Here is a 22,290-nt window from a genome sequence, read left to right on the forward strand (position 1 = left end):
TGATCTGACTTAGGTTTGTGTTTTTATTAATATATGTTTTACTGATTTTTTTACCTAGAGGAAGGGAGAGGGATAGAGAATTAGAAACATCGATGAGAGAGAAACATTGATCAACTGCCTCCTGCACACCCCCTACTGGGGATGTGCCCACAACCAAGGTACATGCCCTTGACTGGAATTGAACCTGGGACCCTTCAGTCCGCAGGCCAACGCTCGTCACTGAGCAAACCGGTCAGGGCTGACTTAGGTTTTTTGATTGATTTCTTTCCAAAATTAATATTCCAAATTGACTTTCCAAAGGCTGTACTAATTTATATTTCCATCAGCAAAGTAAGGAGACACCTATCTTCTTACACTTCCACAACACAAAGTAGTATTAAACTTCTTAATTTTTACCCATTTGATAACTGAAAAATAATATTTTATTATTTTAATTTGCATATTTGATTTTGAACAGGATTGACTATACTTTTTTGTGAACTACCTTTTCATGTTCTTTATCCATTGTTTTGAGTATATTGTCTTTTTCTTAATTTTCTAGTGGCTTTTTCTACTTTAATGAAGTGGCAGGTGTTTTGACTATGTTTATGATACATAATTTTTCTCCTTTACAGAAGTTTGAAATACTTAAGTAGTTATAGTTATCTTTCTCCCTTTTGTAGCTTCTAGGTTTTAGGTCATATTAAGGCCTTACGTATTTTAAGATAGATAGATATCACTATTTCTTCTAGTACTTTGGTAACTTTATTTTTTTATATTTAACTTTTTATTCCACTTGAAATTTATTTTTGTATGAGTCCAGGATGACTTTTTAAAAAATGTATTTTTATTGATTTCAGAGAGGAAGGGAGAGGGAGAGAGAGATAGAAACATCAGTGATGAGAGAGAATCAATCAGCTGCCTCCTGCACGTCCCCTACTGGGGATCAAGCCCACAACCCGGCATGTGCCCTGACTGGAATCGAACCCTGACCTCCTGGTTCTCAGGTGGACACTCAGCTATGAACCACAGCAACCAGGCAGCATTTCTTTTCCAGTTGGTTACCGCTCGTCTCGGCCCTACTTCCTTTATCCCCACTGGTTTGAATTGCTACCTTGGTTTCATTCCAGGTTCTCTTGAATCTGGCACCTACTTTAAAATGTTTTTTTAAGGTAATCTTACCACCAGTTTGATTTATGGCTGGGAGATTTGGTAAACAAATATTGGGTATCTTCTATTACTTTTCTCTCAATGTCTTTAGGAAGATTACTGCCCAGAGTTGGGGGTCTCATAGTAATAGCGATTGACATGAGTGGGATGGAGGGGGACTTTAGTAAGCTCCGTTTCACTGTGCAGGGTATGACAGGTGGGGACAGGGCAGTGGGATGGGTTTCTAAGTGTGCCAGCTGAGTTGGAGGAGGGCACATCCCGCCATCCCCAGCAGGGTAGAAGTGTGCCTGTGTTTGTGCTAAGATGACGCAGTGTTAACTCACGTGGAACAGGCATTCAGAAGTAAATTTGTTAACTGAGTGATATACAGAAATTAAAAAATACATGGTGAAAAGGGAGAGGTGGGAGAATAGCCACTTCGCTTGTTATATTTCTGCTCCTGAAGCTGATTTAAATAGGCTGCTATCGCAGTCTGAGGTTCTGGTACACTGAAACGCTTGCTCACCCTGTCTGCCTCTGTGTGTGAAATATTAACGTGAAATTCAAATATGTTTGTGCAATGGAGCCATGCTTTTATTTACTCATGGATTATTTTAGCCACTAGGTAAATAGTTAGCTTGGCTAGCAGTAGAAACACTTCATTGTGACTGATTTTGACTTGTAGTGTATATATCAATACAAGTGTATGCTGAGGTGGCTTGTTGACAGGACTGGGACCAGAATCTCAGTCTTGTGCTTTAGCTCCACGGTCTTAGACTAAGCTACTTCAAGGTATGCTGTTCCACAGTGGGAACAAAAGACATGGCATATCCTTGCGCAGTGTACATGCATGAGGAGTGCTCCCAGGGTTTGACTTTAATTCCTTGGAGTTTTCCCTACAGAACGGGCTGGACAATGGCCCAGAACAAGCTATTCAACAAGATCCTCAAAGCGCTGCAGTCTGACCGGCTTGCCCGCTTGGCCAACGAAGGGGTGAGACTCCAGAAAGCTGCCCACAGTGTGTGCCCCCCACCCCATTGCTGACAAGGTGGACCTCATGTTTTATCGCTCCATGTCCGTTTTTCAGGCTTGCAATGAGCCAGTGCTACGTCGAGTTGCGGTGGACAAGTGTGCAAGGAGAGTGCGGCAGGCTCTGGCAAGTGTAAGCTGGGACACCAAGCTAATCCAGTGGCTGCATACCACCCTGGTGGAGACTTTGAGTCTGCCCATGCTGGCGGCCTACCTGGATGCCTTGCAGACGCTAAAAGGGAAGGTAAGGCTATGATTGGTATCTGTCTTGTGCTGGGGCAGCCAGCCTCTGCTGTGGGCTCAGGAAGTGGGGCTTAGCAAGGTCATTGCTTGGTCAGCCAGGAGAGCATGACTGAATGGCAGGTCTGCTATTAAAATAGGAGACATGGTATCACTTCACATTTTTGTCTGGTGTAAACGTCTTCAGCCCTGCTGGCTCCAGGATGAGGTGTGGACTTGAAAACCAGAATACACTTGTAGCCTCTCCAGCCTTGCAGCTTGTGGTTTGAGTCACCTCTGAGGTCAGGTGAGAGGAGAATTCAATTATCATGCAGAAGATGAAGGGTTTACCAGGCAGGGGTATTGAGAAGGGGCCAGAAGCAGACCTGTGAACTTAAGAGTGCAGGGATGGGGGAGGGGGAGGTGTCCAGAGCAGGGAGGGAGATTCATGCCTCAGTCTCTCCTCATCGTGGGGTGAGCCTTCAGTAGCAACACTTTGATTTTAATAATTCTCTATAAAACATCTATATTTTTCTGCATTCTCACTGAGACAGTATTGCACAAACTTAAATTGGTTTGTTTTCCTGATTCCAGTTTGTTGTGATTTCAGTTACTGCCAGTTCATTGTGGTAGATTATGGGTTTTGGGGGCAGATAGCCTGGCTCATCTCATCTCAATCACTAGCGAGCTGTGTAATCTCGGATGTGTCTCCGTTTCCTCATCTCTAGTACATGGCTAATAATAATACGTATCTAGGTTTTTTGTGAAAATTAAATTAGTTCATCTAGATAGAATGCTTGGCACAAAATTTGGCCAAGTAAGCCCACAGCGACTGTTAATGGTTGTATAAGTTTATAGGTTCTTGAAATTTTTAGAGCATTTTGCTCTGATACAAAATGGCCCCAGACAACTTGGATTAATTCAGTTCTTGACTTTTTTTTTTTTGCCTTAAGTTTTTCTTTCTTCTCCTTTGTGGGAAGCTGGCCCATTTTGTTGGTATAATTTGCCTGGCCAACAGCTTCCCCAGCCCTACCCCCAAATTTTCAGACTCATTGTTTCCCACCTGTTTTTCAGTAGAAGGATGCTGAGTTTGTTTGAAAACAAAAGTAGACTGATTTAGTGCAGAAATAAAATTCAGAACTAGATACAATAATGATATTCATGGTAGGAAATTTGATATTAGTTTATTTATTCAACAAATAATTCATTTTGTGCCTATAATGTGTCAGGCATTGGGGTGGGCAAGCAGAAATGCCCCTACTCCGATAGAACCTGCTTTCTAGTGGAGAAAGAGACAGATGAGAAGGTAGCCCCAGGCGTCCCCTTCCTGCTGCTCCACAGTGGAATCCTGGGCCCAGGGGAGTGGAGGTGGGGGTGGGGGTGGGGCCATGATAAGACCCGGCAGAGAATGGCAGCCTAAGAATGTTTCAAGCATTTTCAATGTTCCCCACAGACTCTGCCCATGTAAGAGTACAGCACTGGTCCCTGTGCTCTTGAGATGAGTGCTGCTGGTGCCAAGTCCCATTTTCCAGTGACTGCTGTCCTCTGTGTGGCCAGTATGACTGCAGTGTAATTCCCCTTGTAAGGAAGGTTGCATCGCTTCCTTATTTAGTTACTATCTGAACAGTCCCAAGTGAACGGGGTGGTGTTCAGATTTTCTGAGCGTCAGACTTCTGGGGGAACTCCACAGGTGTGCACAGTTGCTGCAGCCAGGTCACAGTGCAGGTTAGCAGGAGTGGCAGAGGACACGCTAGTACCGGTCAGCAAGGGCCCCGGTTTGAGGTGCTGTCCTCTCCAGGCTGTGCTCTCAGCAGTGGTTCCATCAGACTCTTGCTTTCCCATGACTGTCAGAGTTAAAGAAATATTTTGCCTGGTTCCCAAAACTCTTTTTTTAAAAAATTTCTTTATTTTTTAAATTAAATCTTTATTCAGATTATTACAGTTGTTCCTCTTTTTTCCCCCCCATAGCTCTCCTCCACCCAGTTCCCACCCCACCCTCTGCCCTTACCCCCCCACTGTCCTCATCCATAGGTGTACGATTTTTGTCCAGTCTCTTCCTGCACCCCCACACCCCTTTCCCCCCAAGAATTGTCAGTCCACTCCCTTTCCATGCCCCTGGTTCTATTATATTCACCAGTTCATTCTGTTCATCAGATTTTTTATTCATTTGATTTTTAGATTCACTTGTTGATAGATATGTATTTGTTGTTCATAATTTTTATCTTTACCTTTTTCTTCTTCCTCTTCTTAAAGAATACCTTTCAACATTTCATATAATGCTGGTTTTGTGGTGATGAACTCCTTTAGCTTTTTCTTATCTGTGAAGCTCTTTAGCTGACCTTCAATTCTGAATGATAGCTTTGCTGGATAAAGTAATCTTGGTTGTAGGTTCTTGCTGTTCATCACTTTGAATATTTCTTGCCACTCTCTTCTGGCCTGCATAGTTTCTGTTGAGAAATCAGCTGACAGTCGTATGGGTACTCCCTTTTAGGTAACTGACTGTCTTTCTCTTGCTGCTTTTAGGATTCTCTCTTTGTCTTTTGCTCTTGACATTTTAATTATGATGTGTCTTGGTGTGGTCCTCTTTGGATTCCTTTTGTTTGGGGTTCTCTGTGCATCCTGGACTTGTAAGTCTGTTTCTTTCACCAAGTAGGGGAAGTTTTCTGTCATTATTTCTTCAAATAGGTTTTCAATATCTTGCTCTCTCTCTTCTTCTGGCACCCCTATAATTCTGATGTTGGTACGCTTGAAGTTGTCCCAGAGGCTCCTTACACTATCTTGATATTTTTGGATTCTTTTTTCTTTTTGCTTTTCTGGTTGGGTATTTTTTTTTCTTTTTTTAAAAAAATATATTTTATTGATTTTTTACAGAGAAGAAGGGACAGGGACAGAGAGTTAGAAACATCAATGAGAGAGAAACATCGATCAGCTGCCTCCTGCACGCCCCCCATTGGGGATGTGCCCGCAACCAGGGTACATGTCCTTGACCGGAATCGAACCCGGGACCCTTGAGTCCACAGGCCGACGCTCTATCCACTGAGCCAAACCGGTTCGGTGAGGTTGGGTATTTTTTGTTTCTTCATATTTCAAATCTTTAACTTGATTCTTGGGATCCTCTTGTCTGCTGTTGGATCTCTGTATATTAATCTTTATTTCAGTCAGTGTATGCTTAATTTCTAGTTGGCCTTTTTTCATATCCTCCAGGGTCTCACTAAATTTATCGGCAGTTTCCAGAAAATTCTTGAAAAACCTTATAACCATGGTTTTGAACTCTATATCCAGTAGTTTGCTTTCCTCCATTTCTGTCATTTGTGACCTGTTTCTTTGTCTCCGCATTTTTTATGCTTTCCTGTGTTGGTAGAATGGCTTTGTGTGCTAGGTGTCCTATAGGGCCCCGTGGCTCAGCCTACCCAATTATCTGAGGTGAACACTCTTTGTGCACCCCTTTGTGGGCTTTGTGCACAGTCTTGTTGTAGTCTTGTTGTAGTTAAGCCTTGATTGTTGTAGGTATCACTGGGAGGAATTGACCTCCAGGCCAATTGGCTGTGAGAATCAGCTGTGTCTGCAGTGGGAGAACTTCTGTGCTGAAGACACCCTTCTGGGGCAAGACTTGCTTCAGTGGGGCTTTGGTGCTCACTGAGTCTGCCCCCTGAGTGTGTCCCTTATGGATCTGAGGAGTTGTAATCTGTATGGTCCCACTCTGCCCACTGGGTACACTGGCTCTTGGATCTAAGGAGGTGCTAATTTAGCCCCTGCCTGAGGCTACCCAACAGGAGCTAAGAAGAAATCTGCAGATTCCCCTTCCTTTTTTGGGGTTTGGAGGTGCCCAGATGAGGCCCAGCTGTGAAGCAATGCAAGCTGCTGTGGGGCCTTGGGCCTTCTCTTGGAAGTTCTGGGTCTGTCTGGCCCAGCTGCAGTTTGTTAGGTAATTTTCAGATTGCAAAGGGCCAGGCCATTCATATGCAAAAGCCTCTGCTGCAGCCTGGGTGGGGCCGGGTCTCAGGGAATCAACAGGGTGGAGCAAGCAGCTATGGCTGATCCTCAGCCCTGCCTAAGAGGCCCTGCGTCTGTGCGTCTGTGTCCCAGTAATTGCTGCAAGCACCTCTGAGGGAAAGCCGCCCTCAAGTTCCGAGTTCTGCCCGCTGGCAGACAGTCCAGTTTCTCCCCGTATGAGTCCTGGGTCCCCAGAGACTCACCCGGAACTGGAGTTCAGAGCAGTCGGGAGCTTGAGAGTCCCTCCCGATTCAAAAAGACAGCTGCGTCCTCAGGTGCCAGCCCCTTTCCGAGCGTGAGCCTCCTCTGAGTCTCAGTATGCTTTTCTCTTTCCTTCTAGTTGTAGAATTTCCACTCAGCCAGCCTTCCTGTAGTTCTGGATGATGTCTCTTTTGTCTTTTAGTTGTATTTTTGAAGTTGTCGTGGGAGGCAGCAATTTCCGGTGTTTACCTATGCCGCCATCTTGGTTTCTCCCCCAAAACTCTTTTTTTTTTTTTTTTTTTTTTTATATATTTTATTGATTTTTTACAGAGAAGAAGGAAGAGGGACAGAGAGTTAGAAACATCGATGAGAGAGATCGATCAGCTGCCTCCTGCACGCCCCTACTGGGGATGTGCCCGCAACCAAGGTACATGCCCTTGACCGGAATCGAACCTGGGACCCTTGAGTCCGCAGCCCGACGCTCTATCCACTGAGCCAAACCGGTTCGGCATCCCCCAAAACTCTTAATGTTGCCTGCTGGATGAAAATGTAAGTGAATGTTATCTTGCTCTTGGCCCAGCTATTCCACCATTAGATCCCTTGTGAAGGGAGCAGAGAGGATATAGACCCAGCCCCTTAATTGCCTGTTGAAAGAGATGCAGTGCTGGAAAGACTGGGGGGCTTGGTCAGCCCAGCTCCAGCCGAGAAGGCGATTGTTGACTATGGTTTCTAAACATTCTGTCTTGACAGAGGTGAGTTTCAAAGCTGTGCTCCACTGCCAGATGAAAGCTTTAAAGTCTAACCAGATCAGATCCTTTGCCTCAAGGTGTTGAGTGGCTTAGAGTTATAGAGTAACTTACAAAGACATGGCCCAGACCAGGTGGCTCAATTGATTGGAGCATCACCCCATACACCAAAAAGGTTGCAGGTTCAATTCCTGGTCAGGGCACATACCTAGGTTTTGGGTTCAATCCCCAGTCAGGGGCGTGTACAGGAAGCAACTGATTAATATTTCTTCTTCCATCCTTGTTTCTCTCTCTTCCTTCCCCTCTCTTTAAAATCAATAAAAGCATATCCTCAAGTGAGGATTTAAAGAAAAGGAAGGAAGGAAGGGAGGGAGGGAGGGAGGGAGGAAGGAAAGTAGGAAGGGAGGAAGGGAGGGGCCATTTTGGGGGTGAAGATTTTTTTCAGTTTGGTCCTAGCCTTTGTTACTAGCCTTGTGTCCTTGTTCTGTACTTGAATCTTTGACTTTGGGCCATCTGTGCCTAAAATAAGCTCGTCACATTCTTTTTTTATTAAAATTATGGTTGTTTCATGTGTACAACATAAAGATTAGACATTTATATATCTTTCAAAGGATCACCCGGAAAAGTCTAGCACTACACATCTGACACCGTACATAGTCATTACGATATTTTTGACTCTGCTCCCTATGCTGTACTTTACATCCCTGTTACTGTTTTTATGACTGGCAATTTGTACTTATTAATCTCTCCTTTTTTTCACCCATCCCCCAGTCCTCCACCTTTCTGGGATCATAAATTTATCTCTGTGTCTATGAGTTTGTTTCGATTTTATTTGTTCATTCTGTTTTTTAAATTCCACATATAAGCGAAATCATGTTATTTGTCTTTCTCTGACTAACTTATTTTACTCAGGCCCATCCATGTTTTATAAATGGCAAGATTTCATTCTTTTTGTGGTTTAGTAATATTATATTGTATATACATACCACATCTTTATCCATTTGTCTATTTTTTTAATCCTCACCCACGGATATTTTCCATTGATTTTTAGAGAGAGTGGCAGAGAGAGGGAAAGACAGAGAGAAATAGTGATGTGAGAGAAACACATCGATTGGTTGCCTCCTGCTCGAATCCCCGACCAGGGCCCAGGCCAGGGAGGAGCCTGCAACTGAGGCACATGCCCTTGATCGGAATCAAACCCGGGACCCTTCAGTCCGCAGGCCAATGCTCTATCCACTGAGCCAAACTGGATAGGGCTATCCATTTGTTTATTGATGGACACTCAGGTTGCTTCCATATCTTGGTTATTGTAAATAATGCTGCAATGAACACAGGAGTGTGTATATCTTTTTGAATGAGTGTTTTGGATTTCTTTGAATAAATACCCAGAAGTGGAATTTCTGGATCATATGATAGTTCTGTACTGTTTTCCATACACCAGTATACAATTCACCAACAATGTACAAGGGTTCCCCTTTCTCCACATCCTTGCCAACACTTGTATGTTGATTTATTGATGATAGCCATTCTGACAGGTGTGAGGTGATATCTCATTGTAGTTTTGATTTGCATTTCCCTGATGATAAGAGATACTGAGTATTTTTCATGTGTCTCTTGGCCATAACTCCATAAAGATCACTATTAACATTTTGATATATTAATGTCTTTTTCTGAATAGAGATAGTTTTTACATTTTCTGTTTTATCTTTAATATTTTAGCAAAATGATTTCCTTATGTTACTACAAATTTTTAAAAACATTTAATATTAACTCATGATATCGAATTATGTAGATAATTTACTTAACCCCTCTCTTATGTATCCATTTAGATTGTTTCTGCTTTTTTGGATATTATTGAGAGTGAATTTGTCTTTTGTGTAATCTCGTGGGAGTACGCACACATGTGTATCTCATATATTTTGTTAGGAAAGGTTCTTGGAAGCAGACTCCTTTGGGGAAGGGGTAGGAATAAATTTAAGTTTCCTGATGCATATCACCAGGTGTCTTTCCAAAGGATTATACCCATTTACATGGATGGGAAGCCATCCATGTAATTGTATCTTTGCTCCTGAGGTAAGTTCAAGGGGCATAGTTGAGGTCTATCTGGCTCATAGTGGGGCTCTGTGCTCTACCTGATTGCTGCTGGTGGGCAGGTCTCCTGCTTCCCAGTGGAAGCACCTTTGTTCTTCCTTGCTTCTAGATCCCTACCTTGATTGACCGGATGCTTGTATCATCCAACACGAAGACTGGGGCTGCAGGAGCTGAGGCCTTGTCCCTCCTACTGAAGAGGCCCTGGGACCCTGCTGTGGGGGTACTTTCTCATAACAAACCAGTAAGTTGGGCAGCTCAGGACTTATCATGGAATTTTTAGAATCTGGTCTCAGAACTTTGACAAGAGGATAGTAAGAGGGTTGTTTAACTTTTTTCATTGATAACTAGTTGTGTATACAGTGGGGCCTTGACTTAATTCGTTCCGTGACGGAGCTCGTAACTCAAATTACTCGTATGTCAAATCAAAAAGTGAACGAGTGAGACACGTGATGCTGGGCTGATGTGGCGTTCACTGTGATGTTCGCTGCGCCAACTAGCGGTGGGGTATCTGAAGCTGGCTCGTAACCCGAATTTTAGCTCATAATTCAAAGCAAAAAATCGGCCTAGAGACGGCTCGTATCTCAAAAAACTCATTAGTAGGGACACTCGTATGTCAAGGCCCCACTGTAATGCTTAACAGTTTCAAAGGCAGATCGGCATTGGCTGGGATAAGAAGGTGTAGGGACACCTGGGATTTCATGAAGGAACCCTCTCATGCCCTGGTTCTCTGGTGACATTTTTTCCATAGAGCAAGCTCCCTGGCTCTCCACTCATTCTCATTGCCTCCTCCGGGCCTTCCAGCTCTGCGTTTCCCACCTCACGCCGCCACCGCTTCTGGCAGTCTCAGCTCTCCTGCTTAGGCAAGGTATGTGTGGGGACAAGAGGGACTCTGTCCTGGGTGGGAATATAGTCTTGGAGGATTGAGCAGACAAAATGCAGCAGGGGGCCAAAATGAATGAACTTAAATATGGAGCTTCCCCAGCTCTCTTTTCATTTGGAATTCGAATGGTGCTTATCCAGGGTTGATGGATTCTAGGGTAGGTTAAGCAGATTTGAGCAAAGACTTGAAACTTAACCTTTGCTGGCATGGCTGCCACTTCCTTCCATTAGGTGATCCCTGTAGCCACCCATCTGCTGAACAATGGAAGTGGGGTAGGAGTTCTGCAGTGTCTTGAGCATATGATTGGGGCAGTGAGAAGCAAAGTGCTGGAGGTGAGACTGCCCCTGCTTGACTTCACCAAGGCACACCCAGTCTTCCGGGCTTCTGCTCCCATCGGTAGCTCCTGTGTAACTGTCTTGTCTTCTTTCTCTTTCCACAAAGATTCACAGCCATTTTCCCCACAAACCCATCATCTTGATTGGCTGGAATACAGGAGCTCTGGTGGCCTGTCATGTAAGTAATTCCCCCCTTACTTGGAGGTTGTCCTGGGGTAGAATACTGCTGCTGCTGCCAGCCACCGCCGAGTCCTCTTTTATGTTCCAGGCACAATGCTGGATGCTGGACCTACATAATTACATTTTAAGCATAAAAGTAAACCCCTTGGGCCCTCACCCAGCTTTACCGGTAATCAACTCACAACAAGGCTTTTGCACCATCTGTTTTCTTTGTCAATATTTTGAAGAAAATCCCAAATATTTCATTCATATGTATTTCAGCATGTTTCTGTGAAACAAATTCCTCCCCCTTCTCCCCCCCAAAAAACACAAGCACTATTCTTCCACCTAAAACAAAACAAAACAATGCTAGCAGGCAAAATTTTTAATAGCTCTGTAATTTGCTGTTGTGTTCGTGTTCTGCCCCTTTCCAAGACATCAAGAAACCTTTTCTTTGTTATTTGACATACCATTTGCGTGCATATTAGTTTGCATAAGTGTCCCTGACCTGTCCAGAGCCCCAGTTCTCAAGTGGATAAACTGAGTGAAGTCTGTGCTGCATGCTATGGTCTAGTCCAGTGGTCGGCAAACTGCGGCTCGCAAGCCACATGTGGCTCTTTGGCCCCTTGAGTGTGGCTCTTCCACAAAATACCACGTGTGGGTGCACATGTACAGTGCAATTGAAACTTCGTGGCCCCTGCGCAGAAGTTGGTATTTTGTGGAAGAGCCACACTCAAGGGGCCAAAGAGCCACGTGTGGCTCGCGAGCCACAGTTTGCTGACCACTGGTCTAGTCAAATATGACATCTTGGGCCATGAGAGGGGAAGGCTGTCTCCTCATAACCCTGGTCCCAGGACAGCAAATTCTCTAAGAAAGTGGAGTGCCTGGGAGCTACCCATTCAGTTCAAAAGGGGGAGATTTTCTTCCCTTAAGGGATAAGAGCAGCATTTTATTCTTCTGATTGTATTTGGTATAAGTATGGACATGTGGGGAGTGAGCAGGAGGCCTGTAGCCTAGGGAATTGACAGGGTGGAAATATTAAACCTCCCATCCTGTGGTTCAGCCTCTGCTGGTGTCCTCCCAGGGCCCAGTGTTTCAGGTGGTGGCTGCTTGTGGAATGGCACATCTGCGTTCTGTGTTACTGCTGCCACCATGGCTGGTACTCCTGGGGGTTGGGACGGGGAGGAGTAGACGGGACTAGCTGGTAGCTCTGGACCAGTTCTAAGTTCTGGGTAGGAAGGCAGTTGACCTTGAGACAAACTGTTCCATTATTTCTAGGTGTCGGTGATGGAGTACGTCACTGCTGTTGTCTGCCTTGGGTTTCCTCTGCTTACCGTGGATGGCCCCAGAGGGGTAAGTATGGGGCACCATTGATTGCTGGGCAGGTGAGAGAGAGTAGGGAGTGCGTGCCTCGCCCAATTTGGTGCGCAGTGACTTCGGCGGCCCAGCTGGCTTCCTGAGCCGACCGGCCAGGGCAGTGCTCAGTAACTATGAACTGGCTGATTGTGAACTCTGCACTTGTTTTAGGATGTGGATGATCCCCTCTTGGATATGAAGACTCCAGTCCTCTTTGTCATTGGTCAGAATTCCCTGCAGTGTCACCCTGAAGCCATGGAGGATTTCCGGGAGAAGATTCGGGCCGAGAACAGTTTGGTGGTGGTTGGGGGAGCTGACGATAACCTCAGGTGGGTAGGCCCCCGGGGCCGTGAGACCCGTGCTGTGGTGTTGGAGAGAGGCCTGTGAGGTGGTGAGGTAGCTAGCTACATAGGCGAATCTCCTTCAGACTACATCTGAAAGGGGGCATTAAAAACCTTTTTATTTTTCTTACATTTTTAACTAATTCAGATTTATAAAATGTTGCAAAAATAGTACAAAAAATTCCTTTATACCCCTCACCTGGATTTCTCAAATATAAACATCTTACATAACCAATATTAATGTCTTACATAATCAATTTCTTGATTATCAAAGTCAAGAAATTAACTTCAATATGATACTGTGATCTAATCTACAGACTCAGATTGCATCACTTGTCTCTGGTTCAGGGTCCAGGATCACATGTTGCTGTTGGTGCCATGGCTTCCCCGTCTCCTTTAATTTGATTCATTTGATACTGCTCAGTCCGTCTTTGCTTTCATGACCTTGACACTTCTGAAGACTTTTGGCCAGTTATTTTGTAGACTGTCCCTAGTGTAGGTTTTTGACATTTTTTTATGATCAGGTTGAAGATATGTATTTTTGGCAGTAATGCCCCAAAGGCAAGGTACTGTCACCACCTCCTCCAAGGATACATGATGTTGACATGTCTTATCACCAGTGATGTTATCCTTGATCACGGGTTACGGGGGCCTCTGCCAGGTTTCTCTACAGTAAAGTTACTATTTTCCCTTTGTAATTAATAGTTACCTTGTGGGGAGAAGATACTTTGAGACCCTGTAAATATAGTTTTTGTCATCATGGGATTACTGGGATAGGCATTTCTTCTTTTTTTAATAATTCTTTATTGTTGAATATTACATATGTCCCCTTTCTTCTCTCATTGACCCCCTCCAGCCTGCCTCAGGCCTTCACCACCCTATTGTCTGTGTGGGATAGGCATTTCTTTACATTTTGTTCCTTCCTCAGGATGACTATGAACACATTTTATTTGTATTAAGTACCTTTTACATATTTTGGAGGATAAACAGCCAAAGTTTGAGAGAGTTTTATGAAGGTACATTTAGTTCTTGAGATGTCTACTCCCTTACAAGGCCAGCTGCCTTTTGGGCCTTTAGTTACATTTCCATGAAACATACTGAATGTGTCATGTATGGGGCCTCGGTTTCCTGTATGCTCACTCTGAGAAATTCAGTCATTTGTGTGCTTTAACTAGAAAGCTTAAAGCGGGTGCCTGCTCCTACCTGTCTTGTCGGTTTCTTATCCAGAGATGATTGGGAGAATTCCTCTTGGTCTTGGTCATTTGACAACTTCTCGGGGTTTGGGCCTTTGTTGGGGTCTTGTAAGGTTCATGAGGACATAGGTAAAGGACTTCTGGAGTGTGTAGTTCCAGCACTTTCCGTACGCTCTTTTGTGCAATCCCCCAACTTTATAAGTGAGGTATTATGGTTCTCGATTTTGCAGATGTGGAGACTGAGGTTCAGACCGGTTGCAACACCTGCCTAAGCATTAACATAGTCTTTCTTCCCAGGCCTTGAAAATAACCTCCACTTGATGCCATGGAATATTTTTTTTTTTTTAAATATATTTTATTGATTTTTTTACAGAGAGGAAGGGAGAGAGATAGAGAGTTAGAAACATCGATGAGAGAGAAACACCGATCAGCTGCCTCCTGCACATCTCCCACTGGGGAAGTGCCCGCAACCCAGGTACATGCCCTTGACCGGAATCGAACCCGGGACCCTTCAGTCCGCAGGCCGACGCTCCATCCACTGAGCCAAACCGGCTTCGGCAGATGCCATGGAATATTTAGAAAGTGAACATTTCCTCCTTTTTGTCTCTTAGGATAAGTAAAGCAAAGAAGAAATCAGAAGGGTTGACACAGAGCATGGTGGACAGGTGTATCCAGGTACACAGTTGCTTTTGCGTTTTTTTCAGCTAGGCTTCCTTTCTGCAGCCTTTTGGTCTTAGTCTTGTCAGTAACAGCCTTTTTGTCTCTGAAGAGTAAGGGTATATCCCCTGGGGCCTCTGGTGGCCTAAATCACAAGCAAAGAGAAAGAGAAAAGAAAGAGGGAGAAGAAGGGGAAAAGAGAGTCATGAGCTAAAATGTGGGGAAAGTATCAGGGAAGAATGGGTTCACAGGGGGAATGGTAGTGCATGATCACCCCAGGGCACTACCTCACAGAGGTGCCTCTGGCCTCTGGCTGAGGCTGGGGTTTGTGCCAGGTTTTGTGCACATGGGGAGGGACTGGCACCCCAGATGCCCAAGCCAAGGTAATCCGTTTTAGTTGGGACTATTGGGCAGTTCCCGTTCTCCAGCCGAGGACTCTATGTTGGCCTCTCTTTACACCAGGATGAGATTGTGGACTTTCTGACTGGCGTGCTCACTCGCACTGAGGGGCACGTGGGTGCCGAGCCTCGGGACCAGGATGCTGAGAAGAAGAAGAAGCCCCGGGATGTGGCCCGCAGAGACCTGGCCTTTGAGGTCCCCGAGAGGGGCAGTCGACCCGCCTCACCAGCTGCCAGGCTTCCAGCCTCCCCTTCAGGCTCTGAGGTAATGTGGCAGGGAAGGGCCATTTCTGCAGGGGAACGAGGACCCGGAGCTGGTGTTTTGGCTTCTTGGGGTCGCCTATGTGCTGGGGCCAGTGCTTGTAGGCCTGTGAGTTCCTACAAGGTGAATTCCTGACCAGGGAATGCTAGGGGACATGCCGATAGGTGGTGACACCCAGACAATGTTGGCTCGGCTCCTGCCCTTCTCGCCCTGCTCAGGATCTCTCCAGTGTGTCCAGCAGCCCCACCTCCAGTCCTAAGACCAAAGTGACCACAGTGGCCTCTGCCCAGAAGTCCAGTCAGATTGGGAGCTCTCAGCTGCTGAAGAGACATGTGCAGCGGACAGAAGCTGTGCTGACCCACAAACAAGCCCAAGGTATGGGTGCCTGGCCCAGTGGCCCCTCTCTGTCTCTGCAGTAACACCATGTAGCAGTTGGAATGTATTGGCACCTGCAGCTTTTCCCAGGGGCATGTGAGAAGCACCTTTCCCACATTCCTGTCCAGGAAAAATGAATACCGAGGGCTGTTTTCAGGGTGAAACATCACTTGAGGTCTGTGTGTAGGGGCTGCATCAATCCACTGGCTCCAGCTTTGTCTTGGTGTTCGGGGCAGTTAGGCTGTGTGGGCTGACTACATGTGTACTGACCTCAGATGCTTTTCTAACGCCCAGTTCGGGGAGCTGCAGCTGCTCAGGCCCTGCCCAGCCACTCCTGCAGCACAGTGCTCTCCAAGGTGCTGGGCTTGTTCATCAGACTCCAGGGCAGCTTCACTGGGTCATGCCCTTTCTTTGTGTTGCTCTTGAAGAGTTAAGATTTCCACACTGGGACTTTCAGGAGGTTTGGTTTATCAGATAGGTTTTAGGTTAGGCTGGGAAATATTGGTATGATTGAAATTAGAGTTTGGAGATCAGTGAGTGCTGTGGAACAAGCTCTAGGCAAGGGAGAGTTCAGTGGGTAGGGAGAGAAGGAGATGCAGTGGCTCTATCCCTCTCCCACTTTGATCCAGTTGGGTGGCTCTGACATGAGGTCTCTTAGGCATTGGTGTTTGATGATGTATCCAGGAGCACGTATCAACTGAGGTTCGGGGAAGAGGCAGTAGCCAGAGCTGGTTGTCAGGTAGAGAGAGGTGGAGGTGACCGGCTGGCCTCCCCACTTCCCCCGTGTTTCCTTCAGTGAAGCCAAGGGTAAGGACTTAAAACCCAGGCCTCTTAGGAAGTTGCCCTTGAGAGTGGTGCTGACAAGGAGCAGAAGTGCGAGTGGATAGATGAAGGCAAAAAAGAGGCCAGATGCTCGGTCCATGCGGATGCTCTGTGACCTGGGCTTGCTAAAGTGGTGGCCAGAGCCAAGTTCTAGATGGGCAGTATCCACTCAGGCTTTTGATAAAGAGAGCCAGTGGTCTGCAGTGCCTCTGGAGGGGATAATTGCTTGAGAATCCAAGGAATTTTGGAAGGCTGATTGTTGAGCTGGGTTCGAAATGGAACCCAGAGTTTCATGGGGGGCAGCAGCTGTAGCTGCTTTGACTGAGCTCATAGGCAAAGGGGAGGATAATAGCTAATGTTATGGAGCCTCACTGCGTGCTCGGGCCTCTTCCTGGTGCTTGACTTACTGTGGCTCAGTGAATCTTGGCCCCACGGGGCAGGTGCATTTGTATTTTCAGTTTATAGATGATTTCATGGAGCTGCTATAAGCAGTAATTCCAGAGAAAGCCCCTGTTGACTATTTTCTAGAACATCTCATGTCTTTTTCTTATTCCTTCTCTTTCTCTCCTTTCTCTGTCTGGCTGTGATTCTATAATTCTTTCTGATTCATTCCAGCACAGTTTGCTGCTTTTCTGAAACAAAATATGCTGGTGAGGAAAGCTCTTCCTCCCGGCACCTCCTCCTGTCTCTTTGGTGAGTATTACTCTTTCTCGCCTTCTCCCTCTTCACTCCCCCACCCCGACCTCTCATTCGTCCCTGTTTGGTTTCCTCCTATTCTTTTCTCTTTGCCTATTTCTATCTTTTGATTTTTTTCCCGACTCCTTTTGCTTATTGCTCCATTGTCTTTGCTTTTTCTCCATTCTTTCTGTTTGCCTCTCATGGTGTTTTTCTCTTTTTGTTTCTTATTATGGTTCTTAGCTCTGCTTTTCCCATGAGCGCCTGTGGCCATTGCCTGTGAGCCTGCGTTTCCTTGGGTGTTTTTCTCCCTGCCTGTGGTTTCCTCCCTCCATCCTGGCCGCTGCAAGCCACTTACCAGCATAAAACTGTAACTCCTTTTCCTTCCATTACCTCTTTCCAACTTGGATTTTACTAGTAATTGATGCCTTTTAAAAGTATGTTTTCTAAATTAATTTTTAGAGAGAGGAAGGGAAAGGGATAGAGAGATAGAAATGTCGATGAGAGAGAAACATCTTTGGCTGCCTCCTGCATGCCCCCTACTGGGGACTGAGCCTGCAACCCAGACATGTGCCCTGACCAGAATTGAACCGGTGACCTCTTGGTTCCTGGGTCGACGCTCAACCACTGAGCCACACTGACTGGGCTAGTCCCTTGAGCAAACCTTGCGCTGGTTATGCCCTGACTATGGTCTGGAATAACTCCCTATGGCCCATGCCACCACCACCCCTTCTCCCCCTCCTGCTGCCTTCTCCTCCCAACCCTGATTGCCTTTGCTAAGATGAGGGACTGGAGCTGGGGGGCTCTGGGTGTAAAGAGGAGAGGATCTCTGAGGAAGCCTGAATGATACCCAGGCTTGGCCATATGCAGGGTGAATCTGTTTAACTCAATGGAGGGGAAAGCCTATGTGTGAACAGGTAGCCTTTCTGTGTACCTAGGACAAGGGACCTGGGGACTAGGTTGTGACATGGACCACTGTTGCCCTGTTACTTTGGGACAGGAGCTATAAAGGTATCTTGGCTAACATGCTTCCTTGCCTAGGAGCTCCTAAAGCCAGACTGAAGTCCTGGTAGCAGTCCTCTTTGTGGCAAGCAAACCCTCAACCCTGGGCTCCTAGGGCATGGGACTTAGAGCCCTGTGAAAATCTGCTGTGTAGGGAAGACTGTGTAGCCTGTTCCCCCATTGCTTCTTCCTGGAATGTTTCCTGCCCACCAGCTGTGTCATGTGGGGTGGGCTTGAAACAGGAAAAGGATCACAGTTTTTGAGCTTGGGAAGTGCTGTTTAGATCCACTGTGATGAGGCCTCTGTGTTTTGGTTGGCCTTTGATGGCAGGGTTGCAGTGTCTTCTCCTTTCTTTTTGTTCCAACTCAGAGCCCCTGTCTTTCCAACTCCAGGACAGAGTGAGGAATGGGGGTGGCGCCATGCCCTGAGAGGGGCAAGGTGCATTTCCACCACAGCGGGGGCTGAGCGAGGTGGGACTAACACAGAGGTGGTTGTCTTTGAAGTGTGGCTCTGTGTGTGGCTGGTACTCCTGTGTGTTCCCACATACAGCTGTCCCTGTTCTGGTCCTCACTGTCAGAGTCTGGGAACTGTGGAGGACCTTACTCAGCTCTGTCTCTTAGTTCCCATCTCATCGGAACAAGCAGAGGAAGCAGAGAAAGAGGACCTTAGGGTCCAGCTGAAGCGGCACCACCCCTCCAGTCCTCTGTCTGGCAGTAAGGCCTCCAAGCGACCCAAGATCAAGGTGTCCCTCATCTCCCAAGGGGACCCAGCCGGAGGGCCTTGTACTCCTTCCCCAGGAGGAACCCCAGAAGGTGAGTTTCCCTTGACCTGTTCCAATAAACTGGCTGAGCTCTCCCAGGCTCGTAGCTTTGCCCTCTTGGGGCTGCTTGCTGGCACTCAGCCTCAACTGCAGTGCGAGGGCTGCCTGAGCAGAGGGCTCGAGGTGGCCCACGGGAGGGCAGCCAGTGACCTGCTCTGCACTAGCACCAGGGAGGCAAGACGAAGATCAGAGGAAGCTCTGGGTTCATGCAAAGCATCATATACTTGGGGGGTTTTGTTTGTTTATTTCAATTAAAAATAAAATATTCCAGAAAGTTTAGACAACAGAAGGGGGAAAAAATAACTCCAGCTCTTCCTGTTCCCATGTAGTTATTCTTCAGTTTTCATTTTCCAGTCTTTGTCCATAATACCTTGCATTTAGTCTGGCTGTGGAGGCTGAAAAGTGAGCCTATCAGGACTGACTGGCGGCTTGGGGGCTTTGTTTTGCAGCTGGGGGAGGAAAGCCCATCATGATGACACTGGGGCAGGCGGCAGCAGGTGCCAAGGAGCTCACAGGGCTTCTTACCACAACCAGGTGAGTCTGCTTCTTGGTCTGTCTGTCTCTGTCCCCTTCTTTCTCTTCACCTTTCTTCTGGTCCACATAATGCTTTGGGCAGATGGTGGATTCTGGGTTCTGTCTGTTCGGGGAGTGTAACTTCTTTTTGGGTGGGATCTTTATTTTTCTTTTGGACCAACTCAAGAGTTCAGTTCATTTTCACCTAAAGTTTGCAAAGCATCCCGTAGCTCTTGCTTCAAGGTCTGAAGTCTTTACTTTAGGCATAACTTCTAGAAGGACAAGTGGCCTATTCAGAAGTGGAATGAAGAAACCAAAATTTTTTGCCTCGTGTCCATGGCTGAAACCTTGCTGGGCTCCATTCCGGCCCCTCCCTGTGTTACTGGGGCCTGCTGCCCTCCAACCTTTGTCTAATGGAGCTCCTGTCTTTCTATCCAGGCCCAGTGCTTCTGAAGCGGGTGTGTCAGCCAGCCCAGCCTCCTCCGTGGTCTCCAGCAGCACTGCACCCACTCCCTTGCACACACTCCAGAGCCGCCTGGTGGCCACCTCCCCTAGCAGCTCCCTCCCAGGTATCTGGGGCACAGCATCCCGACCTCCCAGAAGAGTCTGGGCAGCTGTTGGAGGGTGGTCCTGGCAAAGCAGCCTGGAGCTGAATCTGGAGGGCATTCCTCAGGTCTCGGGCTTGTCAGGGAAGTTTGACAAGAAGCTGGAATTAGCTTCAAGGGGCATGAAGTTCTTGGCCTTAATATTTACAATGAGTAAACATCACAGTCTGCAGGCAGTGCATCCTGCACTGTAAGGAGGAGAAATTGCTGGTGGGAGATGTAGGTATTGTGTTTCATTTCGGTGTTGTTAAGATTGAATAAAGCTGGAAGTGGTGCATGCTGGGTGTGCATGTCTCCTCACCTCCACCTCCACCCGGCACTGAAAGGCTGAGTGCCTGAGCCCTTCTCCTTCAAGAGGACCTTCCTCTTTGCTTTGAGGCCACTGGGCTGTGTGTGAAGTGTGGTGTAAATGAGGTGCTTGGAATTCTTTTGGCTTAAAAAGTCCTTCCTTGCCCAGCTGGTGTGGCTCAGTTGGTTGAGCACCATCCCGTGCAACAAAAGGTTGCTGGTTTAACTCCAGGTCAGGGCACATACCTGGGTTGCAGGTTTGATCCCCATTCGGGGTATGTACAGAAGGCAACTGATCGATGTTTCTCACATCAATGGTTCTCTCCCTCTCCCCCTTACTCCCTCTCTCTCAGTATGTCCTCGGGTGAGGATTAAATTACATTTTTTTAAAAGTCCGTTCTCTTCCCTAGAAAGAAGTGAGGGAATTTAGCGTTCTTAACAGTGGGATTCAACCTCTCTGGTTTTCCTAAGCCTGTCCAAACTGTCGGACAGGTGGTTTGGAGCAGGTTGGGACATGGTGAAGGAATGGAAGGCGTGCATCTGCATAGACCCTTCCTCACATAGGCCTTCAGCGGGCATGCTGGGGGACCTGCTGGCTTCCTGAGAGTGAGGAATGTCCAGGGGAAAGAGCACACCGGGTGCTGGCTGGGTGGGTTGTTGAGGGTGGACGGGCATGGCTGCTCTTGGATAAATGGTGGAGCTTGTACTGATGTCTGTCGTACCATTTCCTAGGGGCCACATCTGCCAGCAGCCTCCTCCAAGGCCTCAGCTTCAGCTTACAGGATATCAGCAGCAAGACCTCGGGCCTCCCAGCAAGCCCCTCCCCAGGACCATCCCCACAGGTGCACATCTGCCTTCCTTCTGGGCTGGGCAGGTGTGGGGAGGAAGCCTCCGCTTGGTTGTTTGCGGTAGGGGGACTCGGTCTGGAGTCTGGATCAACGACAGATAGCCCCTGACTTCCCAGCTGGGAGCTACAAAGTTTAAGGCTCCAGCACTTACTGGGAGACACTGGGCAAGTTTCTTGACCTCTCTGTGTCTTCGTTTCCTTGTCTGTAAAATGAGGATAGTGGTCTATCCCTCACAGAGTTGTTTTGAGGGCGAAATACGTGGGGAATGCCTGGAAGAGCACTTGCATGTGGTAGACACTCAGTACATGGCAGTCTTTAATAACGTGCTGTGGGCACGCCACACTTGTACATGGCTGTTGGGCAACAGCTTCTGATCACCTGGGCTTGTGTGTCCCACAGGCCACCAGTGTGAAGTTGCCCACCCCCATACAGAGCCTGGGTGCCATCACCACAGGCACCAGCACCATTGTCCGTACCATTCCTGTTGCCACCACTCTCTCATCCTTGGGTGCCACTCCTGGTGGAAAGCCTACAGCCATCCACCAGCTGCTGACCAATGGGGGCCTCGCCAAGTTGGCAAGCAGCCTCCCTGGCCTGGCTCAGATCTCCAACCAAACATCAGGTGAGTCTTTCTTGAGAACCCTGGAGACTCCCAGATATGGGATCTTCCCTCAGGACCTTCTCATCTCACATGGGCTAGGGATGCTATTGAACCCAACCTGGGTCTTGGCATCCACCCTCAGGGATTTAGCTGTGAGGGGTCCATCCCCCAGAGAGGTTGAGAGAACACAGGCTGTTTTCTGCTGCCTTTCAGAATGACTGATGGGATGTAGATGACCCAGCTGGGGAGGAGAACAAGGAGGGTGTGCTCTGAGGGGAAGAAACTCCCCAGGAAAGGAAATAGGGGTGGGACAAAAAAAAACCCACTTCTCTTCTCAGGCTTGAAGGTCCCCACCACCATTACTCTGACCCTACGAGGGCAGCCAAGCCGAATCACCACACTGAGCCCCATGGGCCCAGGAGCAGCCCCATCCGAGGAGCCCACCTCCCAGGTGCTGCCCTCCAACTCACAGGTGAGTCTGCCCAGGAAGATGGAGGAGAGACAGGCTCTAGCAGTTTCAATGCACTGGGCTTGTAGTTAGGTCAGATTCAAATTCAGACCCGGGGCTTGTAGCTTTGAAACTTTGAGCCTCCTTTTCTGTCACACTCCCTGGACCGTTGTGAGGTTAAACATGTTGTGTCCCTGCGTGTCCTAGTGCCTGTGTTTCACGTTTTGGTTTACTTTCCCTCCCCATTCCTTTCCTTCTCTGCTCAGTTCTGTCGTGCAGCGGTCGTGGCACAGGCTTTCCAGCAT

At 47.3% G+C, this 22,290-nt stretch overlaps 1 protein-coding gene across 4 annotated transcripts in view; it reads left to right on the forward strand.

The window, feature by feature from the left end:
* The window catches only part of KANSL3 (KAT8 regulatory NSL complex subunit 3), a 45,557-nt gene that overhangs the window by 11,595 nt on the left and 11,672 nt on the right, over positions 1-22,290 (forward strand). For 3 of the 4 annotated variants that reach the window (XM_070429926.1, XM_070429929.1, XM_070429930.1), the window contains 18 exons: positions 2,031-2,121; positions 2,216-2,401; positions 9,517-9,648; positions 10,156-10,272; positions 10,518-10,619; positions 10,729-10,800; positions 12,060-12,134; positions 12,309-12,466; positions 14,283-14,346; positions 14,791-14,991; positions 15,207-15,363; positions 16,801-16,878; positions 18,483-18,674; positions 19,132-19,216; positions 19,634-19,764; positions 20,821-20,930; positions 21,336-21,558; positions 21,876-22,009. In XM_070429926.1, coding sequence (XP_070286027.1) covers positions 2,031-2,121; positions 2,216-2,401; positions 9,517-9,648; positions 10,156-10,272; positions 10,518-10,619; positions 10,729-10,800; positions 12,060-12,134; positions 12,309-12,466; positions 14,283-14,346; positions 14,791-14,991; positions 15,207-15,363; positions 16,801-16,878; positions 18,483-18,674; positions 19,132-19,216; positions 19,634-19,764; positions 20,821-20,930; positions 21,336-21,558; positions 21,876-22,009 — 2,308 coding nt within the window. The remainder of the gene's footprint in view (positions 1-2,030; positions 2,122-2,215; positions 2,402-9,516; positions 9,649-10,155; positions 10,273-10,517; positions 10,620-10,728; positions 10,801-12,059; positions 12,135-12,308; positions 12,467-14,282; positions 14,347-14,790; positions 14,992-15,206; positions 15,364-16,800; positions 16,879-18,482; positions 18,675-19,131; positions 19,217-19,633; positions 19,765-20,820; positions 20,931-21,335; positions 21,559-21,875; positions 22,010-22,290) is intronic. The other variant, XM_070429928.1, reaches the window with a different exon arrangement.

The sequence above is a fragment of the Myotis yumanensis genome, unplaced genomic scaffold (assembly GCF_028538775.1).
Source record: "Myotis yumanensis isolate MYYU_CA2020_CCGP unplaced genomic scaffold, mMyoYum1.0.hap1 SCAF_11, whole genome shotgun sequence".
In the NCBI taxonomy this organism is placed as follows: domain Eukaryota; kingdom Metazoa; phylum Chordata; class Mammalia; order Chiroptera; family Vespertilionidae; genus Myotis; species Myotis yumanensis.